We start from the raw sequence: 14186 nt of genomic DNA, 5'->3' as shown, positions 1-14186 counted from the left end.
CAATCATTCCATGTTGGCACCCAATATTCCATCCAATGGTGATTGTTCAGATGCAAGCCCAGTCAATGAGCTTTATGAGGGTAGTTGTCAATAGAGGGCAGCAAATTGAAGCAGATTGTTCATAAAGATGTAGTTGCAGAAAGAATATATAAATAATGAGATTGGGAACCTCCCCCCTTCCCTGCACCCCTACTCCCCGTGTCCCTATTCCCCACCCTCCTGCGTCCACGGATACTTGGCGTAGCCAATTCTCTTTAGCTACACAGGATTTCAGTTTGGATTATGCGCAGCAGCTTTTCCCTTGCTAAGTCGGTAGAGATCTGAGATTTACAATTGAAGTGCGTTAAAGAACAGAAATTAGTCTACAAAAATGACGCCAAATTCAGCCAACATTATTTTATCAATGCACTCAGTATATTAAATGTGGCAAAGGAGATCATAGTACAGCCAACATAGGAAAGGCTGTTAGAGAAGCAATTCTGTTTTAGCGTATTTTCACATACATTTTTATCCCATTTTGGGAAATAGTGTATCAATATTGGTAATTGCATCTTTTGACATTATTAAGCCAATTGCATAGTTAAAGACAGGCGATAAGTATTGGCTCATGTCTAAATAGACACAGCTAGAACAATTTGGTGTGGGGAAGTAGATAGAGGCTTTCGCTCTGCTGTTCTGTTCTGAGAATAAACTTTAAGGTAAAAATCAGACTTATTCCTTTACCATAAACTGTTATTAGATCTAACAATGGAAAGGCAATGGAAGCATTCTTGGGCTGATTATCAGCCCAATGAACCACATCATGGATGCTTCTTTCACGGCCAACAAGTCTTTCAGATGATCTACTCTACCTTAGAGATGCTAAATGCAGACTGGGTGACCACTTTGCAGAACACCTTTGGTTCGTCTGCAAACAAGACCCAGGCATTCATTTTGTTTGCCATTTCAACAAGCCATCCTGCTCTGTTGTACACATCCTTGGCCTCTTGCAATATTCCAGTGAAACCCAACATAAACTGAAGGAACAGCACCTCATCTTCCAATTAGGCCTTCGTACAGCCTTCCAGACTTAACATTGAGTTCAATAATTTCAGACTATAAACTCTCTCTTCCACCTTCACCCTATTTCCACCCACTTGTATTTTTTCCATTGATCCATTTATTCATTTCCACCCTTTTTATTATTGCACTTTCCATCTTTTTCCCTTACTACTGTTCCCCCGTTCCCTTTTTAGCCATGCTCACCACCATTTACATTCTCTTTATGTGTAACATCTTTGTCAATCTCTCCCTTGCCTCCACCTATTTCTGGTCCTCTATTCAGTCTGTTTTTTTTCTGGCCAATAGAATCCCTACAGTGCTGAAGAGGCTATTCAGCCCATCAAGTCTACACTGACTCCCTGACAGAGTATCTTACACAACTCCTCTCCCTTGTCCTATCCCAGTAACCCCACACATTTCCCATGGCTAATCCATCTAACCTACACATCATGGGACACTAAGGGGCAATTTAGCATGGTCAATCCACCTCACCCGCACATCTTTGGACTGTGGGAGGAAACTGGAGCACATGGAGGAAATCCACACAGGCATCCACCCAAGGTCATAAATGAGGCCGGGCCCCTGTTGCTGTGAGGCAGCCATGCTAACCACTGTGCACCATGCCACCCCAGGGACCCATAGATAGGGACAATACCACTAAGCCACAAGACCTCCAGATTAACAATCAGGAGGAGGCAGAGAAGGGTAATTCTAGAAAGTGCACACAAGTTGCCACCACTTCGATGGCAAGTACCTTTGCTGTACATTTACTTTGCCCTAACTAAGAGGGAGTGGAACAAACAAAGACCACACAGCTCATCAAATCCAGTTTTCTCCATGAAGTAAATTAAAGAAAATCTATTGCCTGTCTGAAATTCATACCACTCATTGAAGGTAGACAATATCACGTGTTATGTCCTACTGCAGTTACTAATATAAAGCAGTGTACTATCTTAGATGGTTTGTACTTTTAGAAGAGAAGGAAATTCAAATTACCATTTGACTCTTTTACATTTACTTCAAGCCACCTAGTTATGCTTTGGTTGATCCCAATATTTGCTGCCCATTGGCTTTGGTTAAGTCAACAGGGTTTTCTTGATTTCTTAACAAAACTGGCTTCTCACAACTTTGGATGTGTCTGTTGACCATAAAAAGCACACTGTGTTATTCTAATCTATTGATACTATGGCACGACACTTAGTAAAGGCTCACTATTTTGAGAATTCTCACCACGTTCATTGTGCAACCCCAGTTCACGTATAACATTTTACACGATTACATTCTAACAATATCCATCGTCTTTCTCTTTATGTGGTAGAAAGCAGATCAATGAAAGACAACAATAAAAATTCAATAATTTTTAGTCAATTAATTTCAATAAAAAATACCAGATAAGTACAGGAGAAACATTTCATGGTATTTACTCAATCTTTCTTTAACAAATGATATCAACAATACTGATTACAGTGGAGCCTACTTAACATCAACTCATTTTAATTTTCTTCAATGCATTTTCGCTAGCCTCCCAATGAGCAGAGCAGGTGAAGCTGGGCACTGAGCCACACTATGGCAGTATTCAATTCTGGTCTTTGTCAATGCTTGAGGGAGAACGTCTCCTTAACAACCCGCAACCACCCACCCACCCACCACCACCAAAATTCAATTTTGTCATTTACCATTTCATGGTAAAAAAAGTCAACAGCCACCACAAGGTGCTTTAGTCCAACATCCCAGCCATAGTTCATGCCCATAGGAGGCACCTGATTTGGTGTGTTGGTCAAGCCATTTGTTCTTACCCAGACCACCCTCAGTGGGTCTCAAACCAATACGTTAGAGGCAAACAGGCTACAAGAAAAGCATTTTTAAGTGCAGCGACCTGGATGCCATATTTACAGGACCAAGATCAAGTGCCTTTTAAGGGTCAACTTTCTTTGGTAACACGGAGTTAATTTTGTTAGGGATCCACTGTAATAAAGAAATTAAAACTGGAAGCCACTTACATTCCAGTACACACCTTGTTAACATAGGATCACTCCACCACTGCTTACATTCACCGGTTTCACAACGTTGCTCTGTGTAAATCATGTACCATATAGAATTATTTTCTAGCGCTTCACCAAAATTCATGCAGAACTTATACTGTCAGTGTCATGCTAGGGATGATTATGACTAATGCGTATTCTCTTAAGAAGTGCGGAAATGTGTATACGTAGCCAAGTGAAACTAGTAGGCTCTTGTCAGATGGGAGCACTGACTGGAGAAATGAGGGAATAAACATAAAGTGGATCTCACTGCAATGTTGCTCATCATTCTGTCTGTGCCACAATAAAACTGTGAAGCATTCATTACATGGATGAAAAGCTCTGAGCTTGTAAACTTAATAAATTCCATTTGGAAATACTACACATTCCTTTCTTGCTTCAGCCAAGTGCTTAATGTGATATTATATTAATCCAGAAATATAATTTGTTCTTTCCTCCCATGTGCTTTTCTTGAAAAAGGTAGATGTCCATTTGGTCCTAGTTCAGTAAGCAAAGCCTAATGCGATGTTTGTTCTAAGACTGACTCTCTGCGTTGTCTTGGGTAACTATGGCTGGTTGTGGGGTGAGCAGAAAATCTTTTTTTCTTGTCTTTTGCTGATGTCTCTTCTGCCACTCTGTCATGCTTTGATATGTCTTTTTTGGATTTAAAGCACTCAAAATGGCAACAGTAAAATGCTCTGAAGCCATCACACTTGAGTGAAATGGAATTGTAATCATAACAATCTCACAATCTCAGGCATTAGCTTAGGCCAGCCTAAATAATTCAAGAAGCCTTAATTTAATTCAGTTTCTGCAGCTTAAAGGTGGTGGACTCCCGGTGGTAAAGGGTGTGTATGGTTCTCTTAGGGTCAGTCGTCCAGCAGCAGAACTTCCAGTGCGAATTTATCATTAGTTTGGTTGTTGGTGTGGAGAAAAAAATTATTTGGATGCACAACTACTTATTGGTCATTTATTGTTTACCCTGGATATTACAGCTTGTCCTGCACTGTTTCCACCTGTGATACGAAGACTTGTGGTGGCACTGAATCATTTGTGTTTGAATTGGCCTGCATATAAAGGCTCACTGCATTCATTTTGAGATGACCATAAATCCTATAGTTACACTTCTGCTTTTACTCATCTTGAAATCTGGATTGTGCTGTGTTATCTCTTATGCACCATGGGATGCTTTACCAAGTTAAAGGTGCTTTATGAATGTAAGTCGGTGTATTTCCTTGCGTTTCTCAGCTGCCCCGTACTGTATGTATTGCCTGAACTGAAAGTTGAATGGAAAAGTAGCACCATATTATCAAGCAGGTTGGGGTTTGGATGAACTGATCCACTCCCTGTGGTCATTTTTCAATAGCTCTCAATTAAAACAGAATCCTTTGTAGATATACCAGATTTTTGTAAATACCCAGAAAATAAACATGAATGTGTATATTGTATAGTCCTAGTATTGTCCCAAATCTTCTAAACCATAACCATAAATCAACCATGATCTAATTGAGTGGTGAACAGGCCTGAGGAGCTAAATAGCCTACTCCTGATCCTAAGTTCCTAGCCTCATTTATAGCAGATGTTAATCAAGCTCAGTGTACGTGTTGATAATGTCCATTTGCTTCAGCCGATCAGGTCTCAAAATAAAACGTAAAGTGAATTATCTCCATCTTTTTTGGCAGCCACGGACATGTTTCAAACTAGATTACATTTGAACCTGCAACCCAAAAAACTCTGAATTTTGTAAAACATTCCTTTATTACAAATACATCCGTTGTATAAAAATTAGACATGCTTCAACCTTTGCATTTATTTAAGTGCCACGCAGTTGCGATCCAGCTAGTTGGTACACACAACAAGCCCTTTTGTTTTTGCATTACGCAGGGCAGAGAAAGCCTTTCAAAACTAAGTTGAACAAGAATGAAAAATTGCACAATCACAAGACTTACAAGTAGAACAACAGGCATGGGTTCACTCTGGTTGACATTCCTTGCCAAAAAAAACTGCCGATTGCACGATGATCAGTTTTGAGTTTTCCTTGTCACCAGACCTGTGTCTTGGAATCACACGGGGACCCCTCATACGATTGAGGCGGGGACTGCTCTTTCTTCAGCCTCACAGCAGGCAGTACACTCTGAGCACTTTCGAAATGATGAGACGCGAGGGTTTGTTTTCTTACATGCAGTCTCTTCAGACTACTTCAGATTTTGCAACGTCAAGTCAGTTTGCATGGTTGCTGTAGCTGATATACGTGGTCTTGGTAGAAGAAGCTGCGAGGACAGATTAACAAAAAAAATTACAACTGTCAGCGAAGGAAAACTTCAGTCATGTGGTGAGACTGGAAAATATGGGATTATCCTTCTTACGGCACCAAAGCTTTGGTCAGGCAGAAGAGTATCTGGATTTCTTAGAGGTCTCCAAAATTATGAAGGACTTCAAGAGAATAAAGATTAACTCTTCCCACTGACAGGGAACCAAAGTTTATAGCCTATTATCCAACAACAGTAACCAAAGGAGAAAAAAAACAGGAATGAGAACTTGTTTTTACACAACAGCAATTACAGTTTGTAATTCAATATCTGAAATGATAATGGAATCTGTTTGCACTATGACTTTCAGAAAGGAACTGTTTATACACTTGAAGGGGAAAAAAATTGTAAGTTTATAGGGTCAGGGGAGGAGAGTGGAACTAATCGAATAGCTCTTTCTAAAAGCTCGCATGGGTACAGTGGCCTCATTCTGTGCTCAATTTTTCTTTGATTATCAGTAATTATACAGAAAGGAAGAAGACATATCCAAATGGTGAGTACAGGCAATCACCTCACGCATTTTTATTTCTCATACTTGAATTATCAGTTCTGCTCAGGCCTTCAGGGATAGAGAACTGAGCAGAGGCCTTTGGGCAGATGACTACAACATTTACTTTTTTTATTCCCAATTCTATGCATCCATCAAGATGATAGAATGACAATATCGTTCACTATTTTGATACCAATTGTGAAAAGTCAATGCAATCTACAAAAAAATCATATTACTTAGACCCTCAGTCTAAAAGTACTTATACTACTTGTGCTGTCAATGTTATTAATTTAGATCCAAACTTACTGAATGCCATATTTTTGACACAATTAATTGAAAATTTTATCTTTATTCTTTCAGGTGTGGACATGGCTGACAAAATCTATTGTCCATCCCTAGATGCTCTTGATAAGATGGTGGTGGACATTCTTGTTGAACGTCTGCAGTCCTTGTAGTGAAAGTATTCCCAATAATGCTGCTAGGTAAGGAGTTCCAGAATTTTGATCCGTCTAAGATAATGGAGTGGTGATTTACATCCAAGTGTGACTTTAAGGGAAATGTGGAGGTGGTGCTGTTCCCATGCACCTGCTATTCATGTTCGTTTATTGTGCCAATTTTAAAATAAGCCAATTGACAAATGCTATGAAACTCTTCAATGCAGAGGTTGATTATTTTTACTATGCTTTATTGGAGACTACATTGATATTCCATGACTGACATAAAAATACTTAAGAATGGTAGTATCCGGGGGGAAAAAAATTTGGGACGTTAAGTGGAGCTACAATTTCTGTGTGCTTCTCTGTGTCCGAAAGATGGACTTTATTTCACTGAAGCCATTGGACTTGTTGATTTGATCAAAGCAATATCATCACAAAAAGAAACAAACTTAGCAAGATCGTTTCCTATTAATCTACAGTGTTGCAAATCACAACATCAAACAGTGTAGCTGTAACACAGCTATAAGGATTAGCAAGCACTTGCCTGAGGACAATGTCTCTTTAAGGGTATTACATTATCATAACAGTGAAAATCCAAAAAGATGCAGCCGTGACCCAAATATTAGACACAAATAAAGCAGTATTGAAGTTCCTGGCTCTGCTGTTTAATGGACTATTGTCTGAGACAATAAAGCACATAAATGGATTTAATTGCTCATCAAGGAGTCTATTGTTTGCAGTCCTATCTGCTTTGTACAATGCACAGTCACTACATACAACACGGCTCCAAATATAATGGAATAGATTACACTTCTGCCTGAACACAGAGGTCACATTTTAACTAGCGGCCTGGTATTCATATCTGTAAAATGTCATTTACAATAGCTTTATCACATCCTTGTGCTACAAGCACTCACTTTTATCCGTGTAAGTTAATTAAAATGTAAAAACTAAAAGCAGGCCTTTTGAACAGAAGTTCTTTGCTGAAACAAAGTATTGGAGTGAAATTTCAAGGAACCTATTAACTGCAGCTGCCGAGATATGTTGTTATTCGGAAATCTAACCAGACCTTAAATAGAAGTAGCAACTAGTATGGGGAGGATTTCTCCAACTGAATGTTCACAGTAGGTTTTTCACAAGAGCGTCAGAAAGAGATCACAACTTCAGGATTTCTCAAAGTGCTTTACTCCGACTGAAAAGTACTTTGTTTTGAAAATGCAGGAAGGTTAGCAGTTTTAAACTTTATTTATTAGTGTCACAAGTAGACTTATATTAACACTGCAATGGAGTTCTTCTGAAGATCCCCTAGTGACTACACTCCAGCACATGTCTGGGTACACTGAGGACAAATTTCACATGACTAATGTAGCTAACCAGTACATCTTTCAGTCTGCAGGAGGAGACAGGAGCACAAACAGGAAACCCCCACCAACATGGGGAGAATGTGCAGACTCTGCACTGACAGTGACCTAAGCAAGGAATTGAACTTGGGTTCCTGGTGTTGTGAGGTAGCAGTGATCTAGGTACTGTGTCACTGTGCCACCCCAAATGTGTGCACATCGAGATCCCATAAACGACAAGGCTTTAACGATCAGAGAGTCTGCTTTTAGTTTTTTCAGTGATGTTTATTGAGGGATAAATATTGGCCATAGAACTGGGTGAACTCCTTTGCTCTTCTATGAAATTAAGCCACCAGAGAGAGCAGACAGAGGGCAGAATTTTCCCATCCCATCCACCATGGGAATCGTAGAGGGCAGGACACAGACTGTGCAACAGTCCATTGATCTCAGACGGGATCATGGTAAGTGCAGCTGGAAAATCCCACCCAAAGTCCCAGTTTGACATCTCATCCAATATTCAGCACTTCCAACAGTGCAACAGTCCTTCAGTACTGCACTGGATTGTCTGTGTGGATACATGCTCAACCTTCGGAGTGCAACTTGGACCCAACAGAGAGGCAAAATCATCTGTTTAATACATAGAAAATCTCATATGTTGAAGGGTGGGATTCTCTCCCCCCACCCTGCAGCCTGTGTGGCAGCAGAAGAGGCATCCCACCATTGACCAGTGGCAGGATCCCCTGGTCTCACCACTGTCAATAGAGTTTCCCACCATTTGCACCCCCTGCAGATGGGGGAATCCCCACAGTAGGGGTTCACCATTGTTGGGACTGGCAGATGCTGCTGGCAGGGAAAAAGTCAGCATGGTTACTGAAGCATCCTAATATTTCAATAGTTTCCTTTTCACATGATGGAGTTGTATTCCTATCTTCTATATTTCTCGTGACAAAATTTACTGAACATTAGCCATACGGGCATTTGAACTGATGGTGAGACTGTTTCCTTACCCCCCACCCCACCCTGCCAAGTTTTAAATTTGAACATTGGCGTGACAGAGTGGCACAGTGGTTAGCACTGCTATCTCACAGCAGCAGGGATCCGGGTTCAATTCCGGCCTCGGGTCCTGTATGTGTAGAGTTTGCACATTCTCCCCATGTCTGCCTGGGTTTCCTCCAGGTGCTCCGGTTTTCTCCCACAGTCCAAAGATGGTTGATTGCCCATGCCAAATTGACCCTTGTGTCAGGGGATTAGCAGAATAAATATATGGAGTTACAGGCATAGGGCCTGGGTGGGATTGTTATCGATGCAGGCTTGATGGGCCAAATGGCCTTCTTCTGCACTGTAGGGATTCTATGATTCATAAATTAGTTCAGTTCTGATTTAACCTCCAGCTTAATTTTCTTAATAACTGGGGTAAACTGGGATCATCAGTTTAAATTCAATCAAGCAGTACAACACTAAGTGACTGCTGATCAGAAACTGGGATATATTTCAAACACTATGTGGAAGGAACTTTTAATTTCAAAAAGTGAGCAGATTTCAGAGTGGGAAAACAATTAAAAGTGCTGAAATTAACAGTGCATTGGTGAGCTGGGTCCAACACACTGACTTCTGTATTATTTAATTGCAGTACATTCAGCTGTGTGACAGAAATCACCTCTGGAGAGGAGGATTGCAGATTTAAATCTTGTTGTAATCTTAACAGGTATTTTGACAGGAGTTTTCAACTTTAAGTGTGGGTGCACGGCTTTCCCAGGCTTCCTGGAACATGCCAGTACCAGCAGCAGTTGATGGGCCTGGAGAAGTGACAGGCAAACAAAGTCCCACAAGTACTGAAACATCACACCTGCTTACTTGCTTAAATAGTGTCTTTTATTACATTGAAACGTCCCAAGATGCTTCACAGGAACATTATAAAACAAAGTCTGGCACTGAATCACATCAGGAGATATTAGATCAGATGACCAAAAATTTGATTTGAAACAAGTTGGTTTTTAAGGAGTATCTTAAAGAGGAAAAGCAAGGGAAAGAGAAAGTGAGGTGTAGTAAGGGAATTCCATGGCTTTCAGTCTGGGTAACAAAAGGCACTGGCGTAATAATAACACAAGAGATGGGAGCAGGAGTACACAACACAGCCAATCAAGCCTGCTCTGCCATTCAGCAAGAGTTTGGGTTTTAATGCCATTTTCCAGCCCTGTCCCTAAATTCCTTGATTCCCTGAGACCAAACATCTGTCTCCACCAGCCTTAAATATAGCCAACAAAGGAACATCCAAAATGCTCTGGAGGTAGAGAATACCAACCCTTCAGACAAAGACATTTCCTCTCATCTCAGTACTAAATAATCAACTCCTTATCGAAAGATTGTTCCACTCCCCTCCTACACCCCCCCCCCCCCACCTGACTATGTTCTAGATCCCTCAGTCAATGGAACTGATCTGTCAGTATTTACCCATGAAGTCCCTTCAGAGTCTTGTATGTTTCAATGTGATTGACTCATTCTTCAAAATTCCAAAGAACATAGATGCAGTTAATTCAGATTCTCATCATTGGACAACTCTTTAATCATTTTTAATAATGCAATCCTTCCTTAAATATGGAGACCAAAACTGTACACAGTACTCCAGGTGACGTCTCACTAAAGCCCTGTTCAATTGTATTATGACGTCTTTATTCCTGTACACAGTCTTTCTTCTATGACCAATCTCACACTTCCTCATATTATACTCCATGTACCTTCTTGTTGCCCACTCAGTTAACCTGCTGCTATCTCTTTGCAACCTCTCTGTGTCCTCCTTAGACTTACATTTCCACCAGCTTCATATCATCAGCAAACTTAAATACATTACATGCTATCTCTTTATCTAAGTCATTAATGTAGATTACAGATAGTCACGGCCTCAACACTAATCCTGGCTGCAGTTTGCTGGGGCCCTAACCCTGATTCTTATGCTAATTCATTAGTCTAAGCCTGCCACCTTGATACAGCCCTATTTATGCCTACTCTTTGCTTTCAGTACATTAACAAATCATGGTGGCACATTGGCACAGTGGTTAGCACTGCTGCCTCACAGTGCCAGGGGCCTGAGTTCAATTCCGGCCTTGAGTCACTGTCTAGGTGGATTTTGCATGTTTTCCCCATGTCTGCATGGGTTTCCCTGGGTTCTCCAATTTCCTCCCACTCTTCAAAGATGTGTGGGTTAAGTTAATTGGCCATGCTAAATTGCCCCATAGTGTCTAGCAGGGTAAATAAGTAGGGTTATGGGGATAGGATCTAGCTATCATGCAGTGTAGGATGAGGTCATTTGGTCCATCAGGTGCAGACCTGATGGACCAAATGGCCTCATCCTACACTGCATGATTCTATGATCTATCCATGCTAATATATTATCCCAACTTCACAAGCCATCTCACTTATTAAGCTTTGTGCACCTTATAAAATGCCTTTTTGGAAATCAAGGAATCCTTTTTCTACTGGTTCTGCTTTACATTGCCTTACCAGTTACATCCTTAAAAAGCTCTAATATGATTGTCAAACACAATTTTTCCTTTGTAAAGTCACGTTGACTTTGTCTGATCAAACCATAATTTTTTAAGTGCATTGTTAAGACTTCCTTAGTAACAGTTTCCCAATGACTGATGTCAGATTAATTGGCCCCTTTTTTCTCCCTCCCTCCTTTCTCAAATAGCGGTGTCACATTTTCTAACTTCCAATCCGCTGGGACTATTTCAGACTTAAGGAATTGAGGAAAGTTTGGAAAATCACAGTCAAAGCATTTACTTTGTCTGCAGATATCTTGTCTAAAACCTGAGGATTTGCACAATCAGGTCCTGGGGATTATTAGATTTTAATCCTTTCAGGCTATCAAACTGTTGCCAGGATGAGGGGTAGAGTCGGTAACTAGGAAATGGAGTTTCGGGCAGGGACCAAAAACATTGGGGCAAATTTTACCATCCTGCGGGCCAGGGGTGGACCACAGAAATGTCCGTTGATCTGGGGTAGGATTTTCCGGTTTCAGAGCAAGCAAAGCTGTAAAATCGTGACCAATCAGGCTTCAGTCTTTCAATTATATAAGGAAATTTCTACTCCTTCAGCATTGGATGTCACACAAGCAGTTTGATAATTTAGTAGCCGGAGACAAATCAAGTTGAGGGAGAGCTAGGTGTTGTCAGCGTGTATGTGAAAACTAATAAAATGACAACATGTAGGTGAGAGAAAGGAGAGGACTAAGGATAGATCCTTGGGGGACACCAGACATGGTTGCGTGGGAGCAGGAAACAAAGCCATTGCAAGTGATTGCAAGTTAGATAGGTAAGAAGGGAGCCAGCAGAGAACAATGTCATCATTGATAGTTGGGAGGCACTAAAGGAGAATGATGTTGTCAACATGTGTCAAAGATGATCTCCAGGTTGAGAAGGACAAGGAGAGATTGTTTACCTTTGTCACAGTCACATCGGATGTCATTTGTAACTTTGGCCAGTGTTGTTTCAGTGGAAACCTGATTGGAGGGATTCAAACCTGGAGTTCAGGGAAAGATGGGAATGGATTTGGTAGACAAAAACACATGGAAGGACTTTGGAGAGGAAAGGGAGATTGAAGATGAGACAGAAGTTCACAAGGACAGTGGAGTCTAGGGTAATTTATTTTGAGTGGGATAAGCAAAGGATGCTCTATATGTAGTGTCTGTCTCTTTAAGGTAGCACAGCAGAAGAGAGTCACCTGACTTGAGGAACTTGGGGAGCTGAGAGTAAGCAATCTCACCACAGGGCAAAGTCCTCTCTCAGACAAAATCATCTAGCATCCATGAAGTTAACATCATAAAAGTCTGGAGTATGACTCTAAGGCAGCCTGGAGCTGCAACTTCTGTATCTAGCTTCTCTTATCAATAAATACCTTCTTTTCCTAACAAAGTTTGAAAGCTCTAGATGATACTGGAGCACCACAATATCACAAAGAACAACACCTGAAGAAAGAGGACTATTTAAATTATCAGCTAAGGTGAGGTCCAGGCGAATGAACAAGAAAGAAATTGGGAGATTAGTGGTTTACTGGGAATAGGATCTAGGGCACAGAAGGTGGGTATCATGAACAAGATGAGCTTGGAGAGGGCATGAGGGGAGATAGAGATAGAAGGGGAACGAGAGAAAGAGGCAAGTTCAGGGCTAGGGCATGGGGAGAATTAAAAGAAGCATGCCAGTATCTCTAGCATCTGTCGGTCAGGATCCAGATTTATCCTCTTTGTTGGCAGCCGTCAAGGCTCAGCATCTGTGGCCAGCTGAGCAATGACTGCACCCTGGGGAGGTGATGGCCTAGTGGCATTATTGCTAGACTATTAATCCAGAAACTCAGCTAATGTTCTAGGGACCTGGGTTTGAATCCTGCCATGGCAGGTGGAGTTTGAATTCAATTAAAAAAATTGAAATTAAGAATCTACTAACGGCCATGAAACCATTGTCGATTATTGGAAAAACCCATCTCATTCACAAATGTCCTTTAGGGAAGGAAATCTGCCATCCTTATCTGATCTGGCCTACATGTGACTCCAGGGCCATAGAAATGTGGTTGACTCTCAACTGCCCTTGGGCAACTAAGAATGGGCAATAAATACTGGCCAGTCAGCAATGCCTAAGTCACATGAATGAATAAAAAAAGCTTCACCATGACTGTCACTAATGACTGCTCTTACTCACTTGTGATATGTGAAACACCAGATGAATGCCCAACCTTTTAATTTACTAGTCTCACTGAGGTGTGTATATTTGAACTGGAACTTGTCTGCATTACTCCTGAGATGGTGTGGTCCTCCTCTGAGGTGTCTCCACATCTACTCAGGCTAATCAATCAGGGAGCACGGAAATGAGATGTAAATCAGGGTTGGAAAACCATTGACAGAGGGGCTGCAGCAATCTCTAGACTTCATAGCAGCTCAGTGTGTCACCACATTAAAATTGTGTGCACCATTACAAATGACTAAGATGCGACATCATATTAATGACAGCCTTTCATAAAACAGCCACAAATATAGCAAAGCAACAGTTGCACGAAGATGCACCTAATGGCAGAACCTCAAGGCCAGATAAACACACGGTTACCAGAAGTCTGATTACAGTGGAAAGATGCTACTCCTAAAGAGGAGCATAATGTCAGAGAGGACAATTCACAAAATGTACTACCTCAACTTGTTCTCGCAATACAACATCACTGGATAAACACACCAACTTCAGCCTGTGTGTGGCCACTTCAACAAGGTATGTTCAGGCTTACAGCTCATGGGCTCAGTGCGCCTAAGAATGGTTTGATGATTGTAACCACTGACTTGTATTGGATGACATAGGTCAGATTTTCTAACCCTGCCATGATGGGACACGCCACAGGGAATGAAGTGACCCAGCCAAAAGACCATTGTCAGGACCAGACAATTCCGGCAGTGGGCAGGACCAGAAAACCTTACCTTGTAGACTTACTGCTATGAAACAAGTCATTTAGCCCAATTGGTCTATTCATTATGACGTTCCACACGATCTTCCTTCCTCTCTACATCATCTAAC

At 41.2% G+C, this 14186-nt stretch overlaps 1 protein-coding gene across 1 annotated transcript in view; it reads right to left on the bottom strand.

Moving 5' to 3' along the window:
- Nucleotides 1–2762: 2762 nt before the first annotated feature.
- The window catches only part of grm8a (glutamate receptor, metabotropic 8a), a 389882-nt gene continuing 378458 nt past the window's right edge, over nt 2763–14186 (bottom strand). Inside the window, exon 10 of the mRNA XM_080190782.1 lies at nt 2763–5332. Within this exon, the coding sequence (XP_080046908.1) occupies nt 5283–5332 (50 nt within the window). The 3' untranslated portion in view covers nt 2763–5282. The remainder of the gene's footprint in view (nt 5333–14186) is intronic.

Source organism: Carcharhinus amblyrhynchos, chromosome 6 (genome assembly GCF_965287045.1).
Source record: "Carcharhinus amblyrhynchos chromosome 6, sCarAmb.v2.hapA, whole genome shotgun sequence".
In the NCBI taxonomy this organism is placed as follows: Eukaryota; Metazoa; Chordata; class Chondrichthyes; order Carcharhiniformes; family Carcharhinidae; genus Carcharhinus; species Carcharhinus amblyrhynchos.
Note: the sequence above shows the minus strand (reverse complement) of the source record. Positions and strands in the feature narration are given on the sequence as shown.